Genomic DNA, 23,695 nt, shown 5'->3' with positions numbered 1-23,695 from the left:
GGGCTTGAACAGTAACAATAACCATAACCAGCATTTATTGAGTGGCTGCCACAGCCGGCAGCCCCACGACCATCCTGAGAGACGGGTGCCGTCACTCTGAATGTGGGGAGACAGGCTGAGAGGTGGGGAAACTTGCCCAGAGCCGCAGAGGGGGCGTGGCAGAGCTGGAGTTCAACCCAGCCAGGAGAGCTCCTTTCACCTGGGGAGGGAAACAGCTTCCTGGGAAGCTTTCCCTATTCTGAGAACAGCAGACACCCACAGGCTGTGGGGACTTCCTTTGTCTCCTAGGGGTAAACGGAGAGGCAGATCCGAAAGAGGGGCTGTCCTGGGTCTAAGCTCACAGCCACTGCTGTTCTCAAGAGACCTAAGAAACCCTCTGGCCCTCCTCTCCCTTCAGAGGGAAGGACTTGGGGGTTTGCTCATCACCCGGAGTGGAGACTGGTCTAAGTGGAGTTTCTTTAAGAAACTCTGGGGCCGCCCTGGGGACTGTGCTACCCTCAGGAGGCTGCCGTGCACAGGAGGAGGCTTCACCATGGGGATGTCTGCAAGCCAGGTGGGCCTGGAGAACGGGTGCACGGGCAGATGCACGGGGGCAGCCCACCCTGGCCTAGAGCAGGGGGACACGGGAGGCCTCGCCCAGGCGCCGGGCCAGCTCGCCGGCCTGCTGCACCAGCACGTCCGTGGGGATGACCGACAGGTGGAGGGTCAGCAGCTCCCGGCACCTGACAGCCTCCGCCGGGTGGCCCTTGCTGTAGTAGCGCAGGAGCTTCCTGGGGGAGGGAGCGGGAAAGAGGACAGGATTGAGGAGGGAGCCAGGCCAAGGGGTCTTCCCGGCACTGCACAGGTACAAAGTCACCTCACTAGGCCCCGGCACCGGGCGAGAGGCCTTCCCTGCCCCTCGCTGACCCAACCTTACAAGGTTCAGCCCCAGGCTGCCACGGCCCAACCCTCTGGGTTCCTGATCCTGGAATGGGGTCCACTAGATGGCAGGGCCCCATCTATGGGGCACACAGAGCCGTCAGAGAAGGTCTTCAGGAGCCCAGCAGAGACGCCGGCAAATGCTGCCTCGATGTGCCAGCGGGAAGAACCCCAGCAAGCGCCCCACTCTCTTCCTCTCACTGAATGCCTGGCTGTGAGGAGCTTCTAACAAGGGGAGACAGGCTCAGGGGGACATTCCTGAAGGACGGGCTGCACGCCCTGTGGGGACTGGCACTGACCGCCCATCGTCTGTTCCCCTCTGTGCCCAGGGCCCTCTGGATCAGCATCACCTGTAGTAGTCTCCTCCCAGCATGCCGACAGGAGCCGAGTCATCGGACAGGACAGGCACCTCGATGATCTGGAGTTTGTACCCCTGGGGAAGGAGGCAGGGCCGTCTTGAGTGGGGAGGCGGTGGGTGTGGGGGGAAGAGCACGGGCTTGAGCCAGACACTCGGTCTGAGGCCGGGCTCAGCCCTGCTTGGCGTGTGCCTGGTGCTGGGAAAAGGCACTGGCCTCTTTTTACCTTGTCTTCTCACCTGTGAAGCAGGAATAAGAATAAACTCCCAAAGAACATTAGACATGGATGTAAAGTTCCGAGTGTCGTGCCCGGCACCTGGTAGCTCTCAGTCCCATCAACCAGTGGACCTGGGTCAGCGACAGGCACACGTGAGGGAGGACGACCCGGGGACGTGTCATGAAGAACAAAGCGTTACCAAAGGCCAAGTCTCTCTCTGAAAGCAACAGGTATTCCCAGGGCAGGACATGGCGGGGAAGGGACTCAAGCTCTGTTGGGCTCCCACTGTGTGCCAGGCGCCCTCACGGGGCTCCTGCGGCGCTGTGCTCACCGGGCCTGCCGCACAGGGGAGGAGGAGGACTTGGTGGTGGCCCAGTTGCAGCCAGACTTCACACCTGGGTCTCCCCGCACCACAGCCTACTGCCCTGTGGGGCTAAACACACACACACACACACACACACACACACACACACACACACGCACACGCACACACACACACACACGGAGCCCTGTCCCTCCCTAGAAGCTAAGGTGATGGTCACACCCACATCCTGGGCGCTTCTGAGGCAGGCACAGAGCAAAGATGGGAGCCTGCAGGTCAGGAGAGCCGAGCCTGGGTTCTGACATCATCACCTAGGACCTCGGTGGCCCTGGCCATGGTGTCTGATCTCAGGGCGTCAGCGTCTCCATCTGCAAAATGGGGTCAGTGACACCTGCTCCGACCATCACACGGGCTGTGCGGATGTGAGGCCGTGAGAACAGAGTGAGAGACCCCGACGGCTGCACTGTGCCGTGCAGGAAGGGGGGAAGGAGGGCTCGCTGACAGGGGCAGAGAGAGGGCAGGGCACGAGCAGGGGAGAGGACAGGACGAGGGGCCAAGGGAATGTGGGAGGGAGAAGCAATGGCCCTCAGAGAGCTGGAATGATGGCCAAGGGTGACAAGTGAGGAGGAAACAAGAAGAGAAAAAGGAAACGAAAGCAGAGGAAAGAGGGGAGACACAGAGCGAGACAGTGAGGGAGAGCAACAGCGCGAGGGGGTGGGAGGACACAGATAATAAACTCCTGTGACCCGTGCTCATACTGCAGCAATGGTGAGGTTTGGCCAACACGGCCGACGCAAGAGAGCTGAGCCTTCCTGCTAGCCTTGCCCTGGGCAGGCTGGTTAACTGCTCTGAGCTTCGGTTTATCAGCCTCTACAATGGGAACAGGGAGCCGGGCTCTGTAAGTGCAGCTGATGCCACTGAAACACCACCGAGGAAGCGCGGGCTGGGCGGCCTTGCTCATGCGGGCGCACATCTGTTCACATGTCACCTGGATGCTGCCTTAATCAATGGCATGAGATTTTCAGAGAATGGGGTGGAGGGGCCTGAGCGCAAACGGGACCTGAGTTCTGGGTGCCAACCAGCTGGGCTTAGCTGTCAGCTCCACCAGGGACAAGAAGAGCTGGAGACACAGACTGAACAGAATCCAGGAGAAAAGGATCCAAGAGTCACAGGGAAAGCAAGCATTTCGGGACGGCCCTGCCCCGGGCTGGCCACACCCACCATCTCGTTCTCGAACCACAGGAAATAGGAGCAGTAGAAGTCCCCCTCGCGGCACAGCAGCGTGGTGTAGCCCTTCTGCAGGTATCTGCGTGCCAGCTGGATCAGAGACCAGACCTGGGGAGAGGAGACAGTGCTCATCTCTGCAGCCTGTGGGGCGGCCCTCTCTCCACGGCAGGGACTGGGCTCAGGCTCTCAAATCCCGAGGGGAGAAAAGCACTCAGAGGAGGAGCTCCTGGAAGGCCAGGGGCCTCTCCTGCTCATCTTCTTCCTTAGTGTCCGGGCCCAGCCGTGGCTCAAAGCAGGAGCTTAATAATAAATGGGTGATGGATGGATGCACGGATGGACTAGCCACCCCTCCAGTTACTGTGACGACAAAATACACATATAAACACTTTATGTACCTTTACTATACACACAAGCCATAAAGAGATTCATCTTTCAGGCCAGAACAGAGCCAGGGACTTAAGAGAAGATGAGGGGGTGGCCCCCTGGAACCCTCCTGCTGTCGAGGGCCAGCCACTCACCTGGGCCCCTCAGGACTGAGGATCTCTGGCACAGGCTCTATGCCATGAAGTTGCTAGAAAAGTGTTTGAACGCACAGAGTGCCCTGGTCCAGGAACATCCTCTGCTCCAGGGCGAAGTCTGAACGAGGGCTCACCAAGGGCACCGACGGGAACACAGTGACCAAGGGACAACGTGCCTCAGATCCCCTCCGCGAGATTCTCCTGCCTAATTCAAGGACTTCTGACGCTGCCTGTGAACTGCCCTAGGGAAGCTGGCAGCAGGGGCAGCTCTGCTCCCCCACCTCCCAGGGCCTGGAAAGGCCTGCTGCGCTCTCACCAAAGAGCTTAGAAAAAGCTTAGCGGCAGGCATACAGGAGCTACTCCAAACCTGCCCACAACACAATGTCTAATGAAACCTGCAAACAAATACACGGGTTTGCTCTGTTTTTCAGGAAAGCAATTCGACAACATGTATCAATAACCTTAAAAACACTCCTTCCATTTGCCTTTGTAATTCCATTTCTGGGATTCCATATTGAGAAAATAATCAGAGACGAGGACAAGGATGTATGCCCAGAGGCATGTGCCGCAGAATTACTTACAACCGAAAGAGCCTGGGAACAATCTAAACGTTCAACTAAGTACATGACGTTACGTTCACATGATGGACTATTGTGGAGCTGATGATAACCACGTTGATAAAGAATTAATGACATGAGGAAATGCACCAGATATAAAGTGAAGTGAAAATGTGGTAAACACACTGCTTACACAGAATGATCTCAACTATAACAAACCGCACAGAAAAACAACGAAAAGAAATGTACCAAGATAACCCCAACTAGCTCCAGAAGGAGACGAAGATGCCGGGAAGGATGGTACCAGGAAATGCTCAACCAACTCCAGCTGCGGTCTGTGCCACACGCTGTGTTAAGAATATTACATGCATCATCTCATACACTTATAATCTCCGCAGCAATTCTATGATGTCACTAGAGTTACTATCCTCTTTTACACATAAGAAAACTGAAACTTAGACTTCATAATACCCCAGCTACACAGCTAGTGAGGGGCAGAGCTGGGTCTCCAACGGGCCTTTTGTCAGGATCTTGTTTTAACCATTATGATACACCTTATTTGTAAACACAATGTATATGAAAATATATAGTTTTTTAGAAAGTGGCAGAGGTCCTCTGTTCTCCCCACCAAAAATACTAGTTTGCTATGAAGATGAATCAAAGAAAAGGACCCCTGGAGACTGGTTCCTTCGTAGAAACCACCTAGTTTTACATTCTGATACTCAAGTTGATTAACCCATGTGTCTTCTTTCTGTTTTAATGAACTCAGCCAACACTTATCGGGCACTTATTTATGCCAGGCACTGAGTTAGGCCCTGGCCATTTCCTCCCCTGAACTCACTGCCCAGACTCTGCTGCTCCAGGCACACTGACACACCTGGGACGGTGGCCCTGAGTGCTGACCGGCATCCTGGGGTGATGAAGATGGGCAACTATTCTTAGGAGCCTGAAGAGCTGGGTGCAGACACCAGGAAGAGTGCCATGAAGGGTTCTGGCGGGGGTGCTCAGAGCCTCCCGGGAGCCCGAGGGCGGGGGCTAGTCCTCTGGGCAGGGGTCAGCACACCCATCTGATGCGTGAGGAGAGGGCCCAGGCCAGGCCAGGTTACCTTGGTTCTGACGAAGGTGGCCAGGGGCCCCCTGCCCAGCTCCGATGAAGTCCTTTCAGTGCTGCTGAGGGAAGGGGCCACCATCTGGCCAGTGGTGCGGTCCACGTAGATGAAATGCACCAGGCCGGGGAAGTCTTCCAGGTAGGTGAGGGTTTCAGTTAAGGTGCTTGTTAAGGCAGAACCAGGGAGGGAGCTCCTCTGTCCTCGACCTAGGCTTCCAGCGAGGCCCGCCACCCGCCCCCAGGATCCCCCCCCTTTCCCAGGTCTCTCTTTACTGTCGAACCTCCACCCCTGAGAAGGTCTAAGATGCAAATACAACGGATCCTTGGCTCTGGCACATTTAATGCAGGGAGTTCTGGTCCCAACAGGAACATGGTATGTTCATGTTTTACCATTTTCATGCGGGATGGGTTTAAATGATACACATGCTGCGGCTGGTATGAGAGCAGAGCTATAGAGCTGAAGAGTGAGGCTAGCTGGCCGCCCACCCACCCGCCTCACCGTGATCCTGTTCACCTCTACACTTCATCTCCAGAGGCTGGAACGTTCCCATCTGAGAGGAAGGGCAGTGGCTGATGGCTAGCAAGGCCTTCTCACCTGTGCATTGAAGACCGAAGTCTCCAGAGACAGGAGGCCACACCCTTTAGAGATTTTAATACAGAAAAAGCTGTTTCATATAAAGTTCCAGGGAAAATCAGTATTTGGTAAAATTAGTTCTGTAATAAAAGGGTAAGTCTTGGAGGTGGCTTTTCAAATGGGGACAAATAAACACATTTACTGCAGGCCTTCTCAGAGCCTTCACGTGCCACTGTGTACTGTGACCTCTAAGAAGGAGGACGTGGCCACTCAAACCTACCCAACCCCAGGGCCCTGTCCCTCGTGGGAGACCCACTGCCACCTAGCTGGCTGGACAACACCGACATAAACGATCCCCAGGGCTCTCACAAGTAACCGTGGGAGAGCAGGACTTTCTGAAATTCCAGCTGTGGAGTGTTCCTACAGACAAGGCCCCTGGGACACTACCTCCTATCATTTTTCTTCAGAGAAAGGAAGCTGAGGTGGTGAAATATATGCTCTTTCTCCCCAAAGCCGCAGCCCTTCAAGTGAGTGGGTGGAGGAGGCAGGTAGTCCCGAAAGGCCTCCTCAGGGCCAGCCATCAGGATATGACACCATGGTGACATTCCTCCTGCCCTTCACCAACAGGAAGTCCTTCCAGTCTGCCAGCTTTTCTCTGCCGAGGAAGCAGGGAGAACAGGGCTGGGGTCAGGTGCGCCCCAGCTCCTGCCCTGGCCGCCAAGGGGCCACACCGACACTTACTGCATGAGCGTCTGGACCTGGTCCTGCAGGTGCTGGGGCAGGGAGGGGCCTCCCCGGCCCGGAGCCGTGGTCAGGAAGCTGAGCCGGTAGATGGCGCAAAGCTGCCTCTTCAGCCTCCCGCATGCCTGGAGCAGCCTGGGCACAGAGAGGTGAGATGTCACAGCCGGAAGGGCCCTAGGAGGGCACGCCCAGGATGGTACCCCATCCCCTGTGATCACCCTCCTCCTGGACTGACGTACAGCACAGCTGATGCCCCACACCCTGGCCCTCACTGAGCCAGGAGGCAGCTTCCCAGTTTTCCCCCAGTGTGTGCTCTGAGCACTTAGAACCTCATCCAACCTCATGGTTTATTTTATGGAGAAACAAGGGGTAGTGACTCGCCCAAGGTCACACACTGAGTCCGTGCTGGAGCCGGGCCTCTGCTGGCCGTGTCGGGCCCTCAGGCCCTGCTCCTCAATCTCTGTCCTCTCTGCTCCCAGCCTCCCCTCAGCATCCGTGGGCTGGACCCGCCCTCCCAGGACCCCCTCTGCCCTCAGAAGCGCCTTCCTGAGCATCCTCTCCCTCTGGACCTGGAGGAAACTTGCTCCTCTGTCCAAACGACTCCCCCCTTGACCTCAGAGCCCACCACGCACTGCCAGGATGATCCGGGCTCACTTCTGGAGAAGGCCTTGGTCTTGAACTCCAGCCAGGTGCTCTGTAAGGAGGACAGGTGACAGGCAGCTTCCTGACAACACTCCCACAGCGAGGCCCAGGGGACGCCCTGCCTTGTGCTCTGAGAGGCTCCAAGAGGTGCCCTGCCCCCATGGCTTATTTAGGCCCAGCACACACCTGCCATCCACAGCCAAGCTAGGCCTCTGGCAGGCCCCCGGCGCCCTGCACCCCACTGTACACCAGGCCACTCACTGAGCAGGCAGGTACTTAAAGAGCAGTTTCTGTGTGCCAAGTACCAGGCTCACCGCCTCGCTGGTAGATACCGTAAACCAATGATGCCAGCGCGACAGGTAGGCGCCTCAAGGGAGAGGCGGACGCAGGCAAGAGCTGGGGTGCTGACCCCCCTCAGGGGAGCTTTGCATCCTAACACGTGCTCACTGGAGTGCGCTGGGCACGGAGAGATGCTGAGCGCTGCGGGCTGACTATTAATTTGCGTCTGGGCTTCAGTTGGCTGCTCTGCCTCTTCTAACCCCTCTGCTCGTTTTCAGACCAGTGCAAATTCCGTGCACAACGAATCTCAGTTCCTTGAGCCCTGCCAGCTACACGAGTGGCCTCAGATCTCAGCCCAGTGTTCTACCCTTGAGAGCTCCCCCCCAGGCTCCGGCCTGGGCTGTGCCCCGTTTCCTGCTCTGCTTGCGCACTGTCCCAGGGTCTTGGCCTCATCTCCCAACCTGGGTTCTACGCCCCCTGTGGGCGCAGCGGCCTCCCTGTGTCCTGCACGTCTGAGACCAGCCAGGTGGTGAGGGGTGTGGCGGGCAGACTGCTGGCCGTCGCTGAGCCCTCGAGTTGGGCTCTGGCTCCACTGCTCACCAGTCCAGTAACTTTGGCCAAATCACCATCTATGTGAGCCTGGGTTTCCTCATCTGAAAAATGGGAGCTATAACTTGTCACACAAAAACGTTTTGGAAATGTCAAGTGCCACTGCTGGAAGTTTCTGTTTCTGTTTCCTAATGGGGGAAACAAGGATCACAAGCCCACGGTGGGGTGGGGCAGGGCCCAGAGCCTGGGCCCCTCACCTAGTGTGGACAGAATGGGCCCTGCGCCCTCTCCCCAAGGTGGGGTGTCCAGGGCTTGCGTCTCACCTGAAGCTCTTGCCCACCTCGATTCTTGACAAACTTGTCCATCCTCTGGCGTAGGTCCCCCATGAGGGGGTGGGACCGCAGGGCACTCCCGGCCTCCTGCCCCTCCTTCAGCTTCTTCTCCAGTAGAGAAAACCCATCCAGCAGCTGGTACAGGGCCAGGGCCAGGGCCGTACTGGGGCTCTAAGGTTAGGAGAGCAGGGCAGGGCAGACAGGGGCAGCCGTGGGGCGGGCATCTAGGCTAGGGCGTTGCCAGGGCAGGCGGGAGTGCTCATACCTTGGTCAGGAGCACCATGTTGATGCCTGGCCACAGCGGCAGGCAGTACATGGTGTGGGGCACCATGGGGCAGTAGCTCTCTTTCACGGTGGCATCCAGGAAAATCCTTCTGGGGCTGGAGGGTCCTGGGGAGCGAGGGACCAGCATCTGGAGGGTGTCCTCAGCCATCTGCGGAGGAAGAGGAGCTGTCAGCAGGAAGGGGTGGGCAGGCGTCTGGCCTCCTCCCCACATTGGGTCCACCCACAGCTGCCCACTTGCCGTCCTCCCTGTGAACCACGAGGCATAAACTTTTCTAGCCCCAAGAAATCCCAGTTCCTAAATCCCTGTGCTCTGCTGCGGCTGCCCTGGCAGCTCCTGTCCTGCTGCCCCTCTCTCTCAACATCCTCGGGGCCCTTCTGCCGGGAGTCAGGACTGGATACCACACGGGGGTAGCGGGTGGTAAGAAAGGACAAGAAAGGTGGGAAAAGCAGCCGGCGTGGGGTGGCATGAAGGGGAGGAGGCTCCTCTACAGCTTTCTGTACACGAAGCATTTAAAGCTGATTAACACCTGTCATTTCACCACCTTCAGGACATCCCGACAGTCATTCAAGGGGGGCAAGTGGGGCATAACAGGGCTAAACAAGCAAGACAACCAGCCTTACGAGGGCTCTGAGTAACAAAGTCTTTACGGGCAAAAGCAAAGAATTAAGGAAATCGTTAGGGATGCCACAGAAACTTCTCTATAAGGAAGTCTTCCGATAACAGCAGAGGACTCCGTACAACACACTGGCTGTCCAGGAATTTGCTAAGTAAACAATAACGTGCGCACGCAATGCACCCTGAACAGCCTTGTTAAGAAGCACACTGCTGAGGAGCGCCTAGTTAATGCGAAAATGCTCAAAAACAGAAAGAATAACGAAGCACATCAGGATTCAAATTTAGTAAAAGAAAAAATATATATGTCGTGTGTGTATGTGTCAATGCACATATAAAGTCATAGAAAGACTAGAAGGAAACACTCCAAAATCTTAATAGTAGTTAACATCTGGGGCTGGGATCTGAGAGTGATCTTTTTCCTTTTCCGTATTTTACTTCTGTTTATCCCAATTTTTCTACAATGAACGTATTTACTTTATCATTTAGAAACCATTAAAAATTAAGCTGGACTTTCCTCCCAAGAACAGTGAGGGTGGGGATTTCTCAGGAGTGGAGGCCAGATGTCTGGGGGAGGGGGAGGGGAGGGAGGCGGTCACCCTCATCCACCACTCCCCCTGCCCCTGCACTGGCTGGCCAGCCGTGAGAGGGCACAGGAAGGCCAGCGTGGCTGGAGAGTCACCCCAGGAGAAGCCCTCAGAGTCTCCAGTGCTCACTGCATCATCTCAGATCAGCTGGCGCCCCGGCCAAACCCCCCCACCCCCGAGCCCCCCAGGAGAAACTCACCTGGACATGGGGATCATCAGTGGGAGGGGTACCCCCATCCAGCCAGACTGTGCTACCTGCAGGCCATAGGTATTAACATAACAACATAAATAATGGCAAAATGTAAATACTGGCCCAACAGCCTGTCAGCAGGGGAGGATGGAGCAGAGATGGCCCCATGCCATCAGCAGCTCACGCACATTAGTGTGAGCTGGGGAGACTTCCCCTTCTCATCCTATCCCAAACTGGTGAGTGCAGGGCAAGCTCAGAGGTACCAGAGCTAGAGCAGCCTGGGCTGGGGAAGAGAGGCTCCCTGATGCCCCAGTGGGCTGCGGGGAGGAGCTCCTGCACGTGTACCTGGCGGTGTGGGGGGGTGTCCCTCAACCCCCTCCTCGGTCCCCAATCCCCTCCTTGTTTCTGCCCTCCCTAACCCTTCAGGCCCCTCCCTGGCTATAACAGTGCCTCTTCACTGGGAGGCAGCACACACTGTCTACAGTTCCCCATTTATTTAATCAATCAGCAAACTTTAACTGAGTATCTACTATGTGCTGGGAACTGAACTAGATTTCCTTTCCTAGGTCAGCTCACAAAAACCAGCTGAACCAACCGCATATTTGAAATATTGTAGGCTTGTAATAATAGTGCTCTCTCGTGTATTTCATTGCAAATAACTATCATTTATAATCATGTTTTTCTGGGGAAGCCTGTGTCTGTGTTTCAAACACCTGACTTACGAATGGATGAATGCAACTCCACCCATTTGTAAGCTGTGAGTTCCGTGCACTGTGGAACAAGCATTATTTACAGCTTTGAGGCATGAAAAAACTACTGAGAGAAAGGGGCCAGGAGGAGGAATGAGGGAAGGGAGCAGTGAGAAGAAAATGGAACTTCAGCCATTACCCCAAAGTAGTGCTTTTTGACGTTTTGGGCTCGTGGAGAGTTTAGAGAACCCAGGACAGTTATGATCCCAGCCACAGAGAAATGGACAAGCAGGGAAGAATTGGCACATGGTCTCAGGGGTCCCAGGCTCCTTTTTTGTTTTGTTAATAATATTTCTAATATTTTTCGTTTCTTTTTATTGTTTACCCACATACTTTGGAAAAGCAGGTAAGCTATAAACCATATAGACTGAATATTTATATTTTAAATCACTGTACTAGAAATAAAATGATTATTACTTATTTGATTACTTATTAATTATAAAAAAGAAAGAGAAGGCAAAGAGCACATATATGAGAGATGAATTTTTAAATGATATCAACTTGTCATAAAAAATTTTAGGGATCCTTTGAGTGGCCTTAACAGTCCTTGAATTCAAGCTGGAGCCGGAAGGGTAGACAGAGGGTTTGCTGCACACAGTGTCCTGGGCTCTAGGAATTTGGGTGTCTGTGCCTGGACCCTTACAGGGCGTTGGGATCCACTGAACCCTAAGACAGATTCTCCCAGGGCTGCCTATCCGCCTTGCCTTCTCCAGGTCCCTGTCCTGTGCCCCTCCTCCTCTCCAGGTCTCACCTGAACTCTGCTCCCCGGGAGAAGGAGCTGGTGTGAAATACTCCTCAGGGAGGGAGAGGCTGTCTGTCTCCTGGGAGGGAGAAGGGGCAGCTGGGTTGAGGTCTCAGAGAGGCTCTCCCAGGGGGCTCGACCCTGGTCCCTGCTCTCTGGGGAGAGGCTGAGCCTCCCCTCCCCTCCCCCTCCCTCCCACCCCTCCCCCTCCCTCCCACCCCTCCCACCCCTCCCCAGAACATAGCACATACAGTCCCTGCAGAACTCCTGGTTGGGTCTGCAGAACAAGAGCTCCAGGCCTGCTGCACGGGGATGCTCTGGCTGCGGAGGGGCCTCTGTGGGGAAGGCTGCAACAGATCCGGGGATGCTAGTTAGAGCTGCCTGCCTGGCTCCTCTGCCTCCTGCACTTCACAGCGCAGCCCTGGGGGGGCGGGGGCCGCTAGCCCCTGCGCACACTCCACTGTGCAGCCCTGGGTGTGCGCCCTCACTTTCCAGGGATGTTTCAATTTTAGAAATTCCAGAAAGTCCAACACATTGGCACCCAAACCACTGCCAGCACTTACTGAGAGTGTTCACTATACCCCAGGCACTGCTGAGCTCTAGGTAAACTGTTTCCTTTATTCCTCATGACAACCCTGAGAGGTAGATGCCATCGTTGTCCCATTGCACAGATAAGGGAATCAAGGTTCAGATGGGGTAAGTACTTGCACAGCAAACAGCTGAGTGGTAAAGTTGGGACTATGTTGGGACTATTTTTGGGACTCCAAAAATCTGCACTTTTAACCCACTAAACTACATGCATTCTAGAATTCCCCTCACATCTGAAAGCAGCTGGAAAAAAGTCATGCCCAGCCACATGCCCAGGACTGTGACTTGGAAACCACAGCCTCCCCAGCAGCCTGCCCAGCACTCTCCTGACTGGTTTTCCAAGTCGCCTTCCTGAAGGCCTCCTGCTGCCCAGAGAGCTGCCCCGAGACCTGGGTGTCGCTGTCCTCCGCCATGCTCTCGCTGGGGTAGAGGTCCTGCACCAGAAGGATGAGGGCAAGGAGGTCGGGTGGGCGCAAGGAGCCGGCGCTGTGGCTGTGGAGAGAACAGGCAGCAGGTCAGCGTGTGCCCGCTGCCCCCAGCCCACAGGTGGCAGTGGACAGGGGCAAGTAAGTTAAGGGAGTCTGGAGCATGATCCCTGCCCTCAAGGAGTTTACAAATGTGCCCGCTGACCTCATCCTTTCTGGAGAAAGTAACTCATCCATTTAAAAAATAGAACTTGGTTGTGTTGAAAAAAAAAAATTACCAGTGGAAAACCACCAGGGACGAGTAACAGCATATCAGGAAACCCTAAATTAAGATTCTGAGACAGTGTTCCAGGAAGAAATAATTCAGAGAAGGAAGTGAGCTGAGAGGGGGAGAAGAACTGAAGAATCTAAGAAGGCTTCCTGGAAGAGATGGGTCTGGAAGGTTTCCCTGGCCCAGGAGGTGGTGCTTTTCAGGTAGGGGGGATAAGAAAGGGTGAAGGTGAGGGGACCCAGGGCCTCCGGGCCACCCCATGCTGGGGCCCTTGGACTCACCTGGAGTAGAAAGCCAGCAACTTGGAGTGCACGAGCAGGAAGGCATGCAGGGCCTCCTCGCCAGCCCGCCCAGGGCTGGAGTTGATGGCCTGGACGACGTGCCGCTCCAGCACCTCGATGCACAGCTCACATAGCTGAGGGTGGATCAGCCGCTCCACAGCCTGGGCATGCGGGCAGGGAGAGGAAGTCACATCACCCCCACACCTCCCGCTCCAGCCCCAGGATGGCAATACATTCACTCAGGCCACAGTGAGCACACACCATGTGCCAGATGCTTGGGAACAGGGAGGCTCGGACCAGCACAGAGTCTGCCCTTCTGGGCCTTAGTGTGGTCACTAGACTCTAGTGGATGAGACAGACAATATGCAGAGAAAGAGATAAAATAAGTGCTAACAACTGCTGTGTAGGAAATATACAGTATTGGACTAGAGAAGAAGAGCAGAGACCTAAGTGTGTAGGGTGTTCAAAGAAAATGTCCCTGAGGAGGTGACCTTTAAACTGATATCTAGAGAACAAGAAACCCCCGTCAGAGAAGGAGGGAGGGGCGAATGCCGCAAGCTGAGGAAAGAGCACATGCAAAGGCCTTGAGGTGGAGACAGAGTTTGGAGCAGTGCTGCCTAACTGATTACAAAGGCAACCCCTACACGTAATTTAAAATTTTCTAGTAACTACATTAAAAAGTAAAAAGTGAAATTAATTTTAATAATTGATTTAACCTAATACATCTAAAATATTATCATTTCAACATAAGGAATAAAAGCATTATTAATGGGATAGTTAATAATCCTATTTGACATTCTACTTTTTTTTTTTTTGCATTTGACATTCCTTTTTTGTCCTAAGTCATCAATATCCAGTGTATATTTTACAGGTATAGCATAACTCAATTTGGACTAACTATACTTCAAACATTCAACAAAGACATGTAGCTAATGACTACCACACTGGACAGAGTTGAACACAGAGTGCCCCGGAAATGGGAAGAAGTCCCGGGTGGGCAGTGCATGGTGAGTAAGGACAAGAGAGGCATGAGATGAGGCTGGGGCAAGACAGGCAGTGGTGGATCATACAGGGCCTGATAGGCTTGGTAAGGACTGTGGATTTTATCTTAACTGCATTAGGTCACCTCCTACAAGAAGCCTTTTGCTGATGCCTCAGAAGGAGTTGACCACGCCAACCTCTGTGCCATCATGGATTTTGAGAAACCCAACCTGGCAGCACCCAGTACACTTTATTGTTTTTAGTACATATGAATGGCTGATTTCCCCTCAAGGGCAGAGACTTTATTCATCTCTGTATTCCCAGGGCCTGGCACACCTCTTAGCATATGCGAGGTACTATATGTTTACTGGAAGACTGAATGAGTGGGGTGTGAAAATGAATTCCTTCAGATCTATTTTCCTGTTCACTAATTCTCTTTCCAGCTATGTCTCATCTATTATTTAACCCATCTCTTAAGGTTTTCATTTTAACAATTATGTTTTCACTTCTAAAACATCTATATGGGGTTTCTCCCTAGCTTTTATGTCTGCAAATATTTCCTGGTTGTTTTATGTCCTGTACCTAAAAATTCTAGTGTATCAAGCTCCTTGGGATCTACATCTGCTGGTGATTGATTTCCCTGACTCCTACTCATGGTGGCTTATTCTCTTGTGCATCTGACTGTTAAACTGTGAGCTCGTATTTGTCTGCGTTTAACCTGTCCTCAAAATCAACGGCTTTCAACATGTAGCTCCCAGACCAGCATAACCAGCATCACCTGGGAGCTAGTTAGAAACGCACATTGTAGAGCCTCCCACCCTTGGCCCCCACAGTCAATGAGAAAAGTGAGGCCCAGAAACCTATATCTAACAAGTCCTCCAGACGATTCTGATGCACACGGAGTGTGAGAATCACCGACTTAGAGAGAATCTGTGTTTGTCTATACAAGGAGCAAGCGGGTGCTGCTGACGGCCACCTTACTCTTCAGGTCTGGGCTTAAGTAGGAGTTGCAGGCTCAGCTCCCCTGTCGCTGTTGGCCTAAGGTTTAGTTTTCTGGTTGTAGTGTTGGTACCGTCATCTGCACTCGGGCAATCTTGCCTTTAGTGCTGCTTATTTTTCACTACTTTCCACTCTAGTTTCAGCTCAATATAATTTGGGGGGTGATCAGAGTGGAGGGGGCTATCTTCAGAGATTTCCATAATTTACTGAGAGCCCAAAAACTGCATTAAAACGTCCATTTTATCCAAAATCTAGCTGTGTTAAGATAGGGAGGCCCATCAGTGTGCCCAGCCCAGCATGTGGCCAGAAAGAGCAACCCTCAGAAATGCATGGGCTTGAGGCACTGCCTGTGTCCTCACTCATGGAGGGGAGGGTGGTGTCAAAACATGGTCTTAATGCTGCTCAGCCCCTCTGACCTGACATCTCTGTGGCCCGAGGACTCCCGCACCCAGCAGTCACCTCCACAGCGAAACACTGCTCCTGCTGCCGCAGGCGGCCGTAGGTCCACAGCAGGCTCTGGAAGTGCTCCCACACCTGCACACGCTGCCCCAGGTCCGGGGGCCGCAGCCTGGGGGCAGAGCAGGGGAGACCCATAAGAAAGCCGGCTGTCCCCAGCTTCAGCCAAAGGAGCGGCCTGACATCACTGCCAGCGCCAGGCAAGCTCATGTGACATGACCAGACCCCTGCAGGAGCCCACACAGCACAGAGGGGGTGTGTCGGGCTCTGCCCTCTCTGTAGAGCCAAGTGGGATGGGCACGGAAGCAAGAGGTGGGCGCCTGAGCAGATCGCCTCACTTCTCAACCTCTCTCACACACACACACATGACAACAGCCAGCTAGAGAGACCCAGGAAGAGGCCAGGGACAGAGTGTGACAGGCAGCTTCACTGAGGCTGGGTGCACACCGCCTGGCCTTGAGAGGGGATCAGCACAGCACCCAGGGGACTCACTCCTTTCGGATGAGCTGGCCGTCCATGGTAACCAGCCCGAAGTGCACCTCGAAAAGGTACTTGAGCACGCACAGCTTCTGCCGCAGGTCCCCCTCGCCCTCGGTGTGGTCTCCATTGATGGCAATGAACAGGCACTCTCCAAACTGCAGGCACAGCGGTCAGTGGGTGTCAGCCAGCCCCAGGGGACCCCCTCACCTCCCCTGATCTCTGGGGACAGCGAGGGGGGCTCAGCTCCCAGGGGATTTTGTTAAGATGCAGCTTCTGCCTTCTAAAAGAGTCTGAGGTTCAAGATGAGGAGGAGGCGTGTGGACTGCCCAAGGAGCCGAGGGAAGAGGAACACGGGCCCCAGGGCCGCACGCTCACCAGGTGAAGGACGTACAGGTAGTTGCCATTTTCCGTCGAGAAGCAGGTGTATGTGTCTGAGAGCTTCTCCAGCATCGTCATAGAGGAGATAATGACTGGGGCCAGGAGGGTGCTGAGCTGGTCCTCCAGGGCGGGAAGCTGCAAGAGGGGATAGAGAATAATACTGCTTAGTGTGCCAGACCCTGGGACAAAGGAATGGACAAGACCCAGGCCTTGCCATCAAGGGCTCCATAGTTCTAGACCCACCTGGGAGGCTATCACTGTCCTGACAGGGAGACACTTGGGTAGTAGTTAGGAAGGCTGGGAAGGGTCAGGCAGCTAATTGTGCTGCTCAGGCTGTGATTCTAGAAGGAAACATTAAGGAATTAGGCCACATTTCCATAGAGGAATGTTTGGGGCATTTAATAGAGAGCTGGCCAACTCTAAGAAAGTTCAGTATGTGTACCAAAGTCCATGCCCTTTGTTGCAGTTAAGTTCCCTTTGGGGAATGTATCCTAAGGAAAATAATCAGAAATGAGGCAGAGATACATGCGCAAAAATGTTCCCTACAGCGTAATTTATAGTAGAAGCAACTGGAAAGAATGTAAATGTCCAGTACCAGGGAAAGAGTTAAATAAACAACAGTACATCTGAATGATGGGAGAATATATAGCACTTAAAATATTAGAGTGTTTCAGTGACATGGAAAATTCCTATGATACAATGTAATGTTTAAAAAAATGGTTGTGAATGCTCTGTATTTTCAAATGATAAAAAAAACAAGGTATTGAAAAACCAATGAGAAATTCACACTATTAAAGTTACTGCTTCTGAAGAGAAGGATCAGGAATGATCTTCCCCCCAGTTTTTACATCTTTCTGTACTTTCCCTATTTCAGTAACAAGTATGCTTTTACTTTTATAATCTCTTCACTCATCCATTCTCTCTGACCTCCAAATAAGAAACAGAACAAACAGACAAAACCAAAAAGAAACTGGACAAATTTGCTGAAGGTCTGGGAATAAAGATGGGATAAAGCCAAGGGAATGGTAATAACTCAAGTTCTCAACACTGGAATGAAAAGATAGGAGGAGACAGCTGACCTTCCCCATGCTGATCTCAGGAGCCTCGACTGAAACAGGGAGAAAGCGGAGTCCTAATTTTAACTTGTACACAAGGAGCTGAGTAAGACCTTGCCTTCAGAAGAACAGGCAAGCAGCCAGGGGTACTGTGCGGCACTTAAAATACAAGGGGGTCCGCGTCACGAGGGGTGTCGTTTCCTCCCACAGACTCAACGTTTAGGAGCCCAGCGCCGTGTCCACTGCTGTGGAGGCTGTCAGTCACCTGCGACAGGTCTCCACTCAGGCAGGCAGCTCCTCTCCTGACCACCCCAGGCCACACCACCCCAGCCTGCCCACCGCACACCTGTGAAATAAACCCGTGGTGTTTATTTGCCACCTGGCTCATTTTCTTTAGACTCTGAATTCCACAAGTGCAGGGTCACGTTGCCATGTTCACTGTAAACAGTCCATTCTCGATTAGTATTCGTTGAATGAATATCCCTTCACATAGGCAAACGTTGGTTGAATTATTCATGTACGACAATATTCTTGAACCATCACGAACCAATCATGTTAATAGAAATGTCACTTAAAAACCTAGATGGTGTATAGCAACTCACTTTAAAAGTAGTAGCTTTTTCTGTAGGGATATAGGTGTAGCAAGAATTCTTTTGGTTGGGGGGAAATTATAATCTTTGTGTAGCTAGAGTGTAAAGAGAATTCTCCTATATTACTTGGTGCGATCATAAAGTGGTACAGTATCTTTGAATGGCTTTTGAATCGATGATTCTACTTTTAGGAATTTATCCTAAGGAAATAATGAGATGTGGGATAAAATTCAAGCACAAATGTTCCCAACAGCAATAGCTATAGCAAACTAAAAGCAATATACATGTCCAATACTGGGGAAATGGTTAAATAAATGATGCTACATTTATTCATATATTGAATATAATGTTTCCATTAAGATTTATGCTTTTGAGAATATTTAACAAAATGGAATAATGCTTTTCCTATAATGGCAAGTGAAAAAAAAAAAAAACCAGGAAATAAAATTGTAAGTGTGGTATGATCCCAACTATTTATAAACGATAAAGAGCCAAAGAAAATATATTGAAGAGCTAATAGCTCAGGGTAGTAGAATTATGGGTCATTTAAAAACTATTTCTGTTATTTCCCAAATTTTCTACAATTAGTTCACATTATCCATAGGATCAGGAAAGAAAAGTGTTGGATACTTGAAAAATAAAACTTTGAAGACTTTTTTTCTTTACCTTAGTCATTTAGGAACTGAAAAGTCAGGAGTTTGTTCCTTTATGAGGTTTTTAATAAAGAGGAAGAGAAACACTATCAAATAGTTTGCCTCTTAAATTGACCAAGTTGATATAGTGGTTTAAGAACTAAAATACTTTAAAATTCTTAAATTAAAAAATTATACATATTGACTGCTAAAAAATAAAAGAGCCTAACAGATAGACCTGTTTTTTAGCTTAAATAAGACCGCTTAAATGCCTATGATCTCTGACACGTCGTATCATTCCTAAAGAGTATCAGCGATGTCGAGGTGAACTTGCTGATGTGGAGTTGGTCCGGCTGATGACCAGGCTCACTGGAGCAGGAAGGGCACTGAGAGGCAACCAGTCTGTGTGGCTGCAGAAATGCAAGAACTGTCTACTGCATCCCCAATACAAAAGTTTTTAATCCAAAATTGATCTGGAAAAAATTTCAAAATAAATTACTCCTTTAGAATGTAGAGCAGAAATTATCTAAGTGAAAATGACAACTGTCTCTGAGTTGTGATATTAAAGCGTTAAAATGGATATCCACATGCAAAAAAATAAACTTTATACTTTACACCACATACCAAAATTCAAAATGGATCATTAGACTGAATATAAAACCTAAAACTATAAAACTTCCAGAAGAATATGTGGGGAAAACTCTTTGTGATCTTGGGTTGGGCAAAGATTTCTTAGATATGACACCAAAAGTGTGATCCATAAAAGCAAAAAATGGAAAACATGGAGTTATCAAAATTAAAAACTTCTGCTTTTTGAAAGGTACTGTGAAGCAGATGCGAAGACAAGACACAGACTGAAAGAAAATATTTGCACAACGTAGATCTACAAAAGGACATATCCATATCTAGGAAACTCTCAAAACTCAGTAGGAATAATAAGAAACAATCAACCCAATGAAAACTAGGCAAAAAGATTTGAACAGACATTTCATTAAAGAAGACATAAAGATGGCAAATAAGCACATGAGAAGATGCTCAAAATCATTAGTCATGAAGGAAATGAAAATTTCTTCATAGGGTGGGGGTGGGTCACTGGAGAGCATCAAGGGCTGACCTCTAAGGGTGCGCAGGAGCGAGGGGCGCCGGGCCACACACAATGCCGTGTTCATCCCTCTGGCTGGGCCAGGACAGGTGGACAGGCTCTCCTGCCTCCTGGTAGTTCTGGGTTGTTCCCTCCCATCCGTCCCTCCTACCCTGCACTCACCCCTTCTCCCTCATTCTCCGACTGCCCAAACTTCAGCCGCAGACTCTCTTCAAACTCCTCGTCCATCCAGTAGAAGAGGACGTCTGCACCCTCTGTGGCCACCAAGACGCACTTCATCTGCCAGGGAGAAGCAAGGTCAAGGTCACCTCCCAGCCCCACATCCATAGGCTTGGCCTGAGTAATGAACAGGATCATAATCCCGCAAACACCTACTGGCCTTTACTGTGCGCCAGGCACGACGAGGGCCCTCCTGGTGTTACTCTGCGCCACCCTCACAGCAACTGGGCTAAGCAGGAATCTTCAGTTACTCCTATTTTTAAGTGACAGAAGTGGGATCCAAACCCAGGCCTGTCTAATGCCAAGGCTGGGGCTCTTTCCTGTGTTATCTGGCCTCTCTGAACACAGCATCAGACCCACCACCAGCCTACTGGGACCAAAGGCAAGGAAGGACCCAGCTCTTGATCTGAGCACGGGGTCAACTGTACAAGGGGGACAGGCAGGCAGGGCCTGGTCTGGAATGGAGGGCGGCTGGTGCACCTCCTTCCAGGAAGTCCAGAAAAAATGTGCTTCTCCTCAAGTCACAGGTAGCTCCAGAGGACGAGCTTCAAAGCCCACAGGCAGGGGGTTCAGTATTACAGGAGTTTGATTCACAAGTTCCTCCTGCTCTGGTGGACACAAAGGCAATGTGACCTTGGCCACGGCTCATTCTCACTCCTGCTTAGCTGCTGCTTCCTCAGCCACCTCCACCAGTATCTCCTGCCCGTCCAGACCTCCTTCCCCAGCACCCACACATGTACCCTCTGTGCCACACATTATAATGCTTGACTATATACAATGGGTTTTCACATTCACCAACTGGTAGATTCTTAATCCAGAGCTTCCCATGCTGGGCCTTGGCCCTGTGAGGTGCAGCAAGACATTGATCTTCTCAGCGCTTAGGGAAGCCTGACCATGCCTGGTGAAGCCAGAGCTGTCAGGCCAGCTGCTTGCTCCAGTCAAGGGCTTCAAACCTTCTCCTATAGCTCAGCATGTCACACAGATATGCACTCATCACCCACGTGCTAGGACGTGATAATGATGAGGAAGCTCTGTTCTAACTCTTCCATGGTGGATGTCCAGCTTCCTCAACAGGATCATAGCATCTCGAGGCCTCAGACTCAGTAACATTCTTCAGGATCCCCTACGTGACCAGCTTAGTGGTACTTACCCAATTCCTCCCAAATCTCTAGTTGGTTTATCAACTTTAACTCGGAGAACCTAGCTTGATGGTGTTTCCAGCACAGTGAAAAACAAAGAATGTATCCTAGTCCCATGGAATTGCTAAACACTAGGCAGAGACTGGGAGAGCAATGGAGTGTGAAGGAAAGGTTGCTGGACGAGGGCAGGTGGGCTTGACGGGAAGGGAGTGCATGGGCTGGAGAACAGTGGGCTGGAGAATGGAGGCTGTGAACAGCAGAGAGCCCCCGTAGGCTGGTAAGGGTGTGGATCATGGATGGGTGGGGTCAAGGTTACGGAGGCTATTGTCCTGCTGCGGGGTAATGTGGGTCCACTCCTTGGTGGAGGCCAGGGGAGGAAGGGGCTGATTCAAGAGGTGTAGCTTAGAGACTTGGTAGGCCATGATGACCTCCTGGATGCAAGGGAGGAAGGACAGAACAGGCAAAGTTGACATCAGGATGCAGAGCTGGGATAGGGGATGGAGATGAGATGACTCTGCACAGCCGGCGAGAGCTCAGTCTACTACCTACCTCACCCTGTCCACCTCCCAGAGCCCGAGTAGCCCCAGGGTGGGTGCTGCCTGCCTCCATCTCAGGCAGGATCATCTACCTTGGCAAGGAGCACAGCGGAGCTTCCAGACAGCCAAAGATTCAGAAAGGGCTGTGGTAGACAGACTCAGTGACCAGTTCATGGAGAGCAGCATAGCATCCCAGGTCCTGCTTAAAACAGGGAGGTCATGAGGGCAAGCAGAGGCTCTCGTTCCAGCTGCTGCCTGTTCCCAGGAGTGGACAAGCTGGTGAAGGACAGAGTGGTCAAAGGTCTCTCTCTGGCTCTAAGGCCTTCTGCTCAGAACATACTCCCCTCGGCCAGGAGGTGTCCAAGTGCCCCACATTCTGCCCACCCTGCCCTCCCACAATGGAGAACACGAACCCGGCAAGCACAGTCCTTTGGCCATAGCACGTGTCCACAAACATTAATTCTCACCTACTGTTTCCTTCTGAGCATTCTCACTTCCCCATGGGTCACTCTGAGCCATGGTGTGGTCAGCAAACCCACCCTGAGCAGCCCCGGGAAGCCTGCTATGAGTGACTATTGGGAAACAGCATAGCACATCCCAGGGAGACAGAAAAGCAGTCCTGGGGAAGAGAGGAGGTATCCTAGGGTAATGCAATGAATGGCAGTAAAGCAATACAACCGCCAGGGGAGACCCGGTTCTAGTTTTGTCTTTGCCAAGACACTTAAACCTCTCTGAGCCTCAACCTCTGGCTCCACCTCCCTCCAGGGTTCTAGTGAGAGCCTGGGAGTAACCAGGCAGACACACCCCTAGCAAACTTTCTTACACAGAGGTGGGGTGGGGGCTCGTTATTCTTACTTCCCAGCTTCCCCTCCTCAAATAACACGTGAACTAAACTGGTTTCAGAATCACTCATATTTTGATGATAAAAAGCAGGAACAATATAAAGCTTTAGCTTAATTAGGAAACCAAACATTGTAAACAAACAAGACACAAGAAAGGGCTGTTAGGGGCTCAGCATCTTGTGCAACATGAGACCCACTACATCACCAGCATGATTGACCTTAACGCCATATTCCCAGAAGAATGGAAATGCTCTTTAGTGGACGTTAGGTTCTACTTTTATTCCACAAGTTTGCTGGAAAGAGAACCTCACCGGTGTTATTTTCTGATTATTATTATTATCTGATTATGTTATTTTCTGATCATTTATGCTCTGAGGGAACACAGGACTCACTGGAGCCCCAGATGGCGCCGGGGCAACCTGGGGAAACGCCCCCCACGCCCATATTCGCCATCCTCCCAGCAAACTGCCCCTATGGCCGCCGCCCCTGCCTGCCAGCAGCCCACACGCTCACAGCCTCGTCCTTGCCCCTGATGGGCTGGAGGACGCAGGAGTGAAGACCTGCAGGGCGCGCCCGCCGAATGGCAGGCCTTCCAGTTTGCCCTGCACTTTACAGTTTATGCAGCAGTTTCACCCCCAAGTCCCCCGAACCTCACAGATACCCTGGGAAGAAGGCCCGGCTTGTGACTACTGCCCCACTTCGTAGCTGCAGTAACTCTGGCTCCGAGAGGTGAGGCGACGGGCCCACGGCCCCACGCCGGGTGGGTGAGGCTGGAGGTGGAGACGCCCCCACTTCCGGGAGGGAAGCGCCAGGGTCCCGGAGTAAGCCCCACCGACTACCGAGGCCCTCCGACAGCGCCGGAGGCCCACATACCGCGTAGTACCCAGACACCGGCCAGCCTGCCAGGAGCTCGCGGGCGCGCTTCCGGGTGTGGCCACGTGACCGCCCACGTGACGCCCGGGGAGGGACTGGAAGCCCGCCCCGCCTTTGCTTGGCTTACGCCTCTGCCTGTTGTTCGCTTTGCTTCCGCTCGGAGGCCGGGCCCAGCGAACCCTGACTCCGGCGCTTTGACTCCTGCCGGGCGGTGGCCACATTCCTCCCGTCAACAAGGAGGGCACCGAGGCCCATAGTGTGGGGGACTTTGCAGGCAGCCGTCAGAGGCACCTGCTGCTTCCGGCCCTGCAACCTGCCTTAGCTCAAGCCACTCCCCACCGA

At 52.4% G+C, this 23,695-nt stretch overlaps 1 protein-coding gene across 10 annotated transcripts in view; it reads right to left on the bottom strand.

The window, feature by feature from the left end:
• HPS1 (HPS1 biogenesis of lysosomal organelles complex 3 subunit 1) overlaps positions 1-23,433 on the bottom strand; it is a 32,567-nt gene extending 9,134 nt beyond the window's left edge. The window contains exons 1-21 of one of the 10 annotated variants that reach the window (XM_067709756.1): positions 23,142-23,417; positions 21,731-21,837; positions 19,907-20,023; positions 16,609-16,706; positions 16,363-16,500; positions 16,000-16,142; positions 15,511-15,619; positions 13,072-13,232; positions 12,484-12,586; positions 11,758-11,853; positions 11,516-11,585; positions 10,025-10,080; positions 8,606-8,773; positions 8,332-8,511; positions 7,171-7,232; positions 6,539-6,673; positions 6,388-6,452; positions 5,222-5,367; positions 3,035-3,148; positions 1,269-1,351; positions 5-770 (exon numbers count right to left, since the gene is read on the bottom strand). In XM_067709756.1, the coding sequence (XP_067565857.1) occupies positions 608-770; positions 1,269-1,351; positions 3,035-3,148; positions 5,222-5,367; positions 6,388-6,452; positions 6,539-6,673; positions 7,171-7,232; positions 8,332-8,511; positions 8,606-8,773; positions 10,025-10,080; positions 11,516-11,585; positions 11,758-11,853; positions 12,484-12,586; positions 13,072-13,232; positions 15,511-15,619; positions 16,000-16,142; positions 16,363-16,443 (1,935 nt within the window). In that variant the 5' untranslated portion in view covers positions 16,444-16,500; positions 16,609-16,706; positions 19,907-20,023; positions 21,731-21,837; positions 23,142-23,417 and the 3' untranslated portion in view covers positions 5-607. The other 9 variants (XR_010935829.1, XM_067709752.1, XM_067709751.1 and 6 more) reach the window with 9 other exon arrangements.
• Between the last annotated feature and the right edge of the window lie 262 nt (positions 23,434-23,695).

This window comes from Pseudorca crassidens, chromosome 16 (assembly GCF_039906515.1).
Source record: "Pseudorca crassidens isolate mPseCra1 chromosome 16, mPseCra1.hap1, whole genome shotgun sequence".
Lineage (NCBI taxonomy): Eukaryota > Metazoa > Chordata > Mammalia > Artiodactyla > Delphinidae > Pseudorca > Pseudorca crassidens.
Note: the sequence above shows the minus strand (reverse complement) of the source record. Positions and strands in the feature narration are given on the sequence as shown.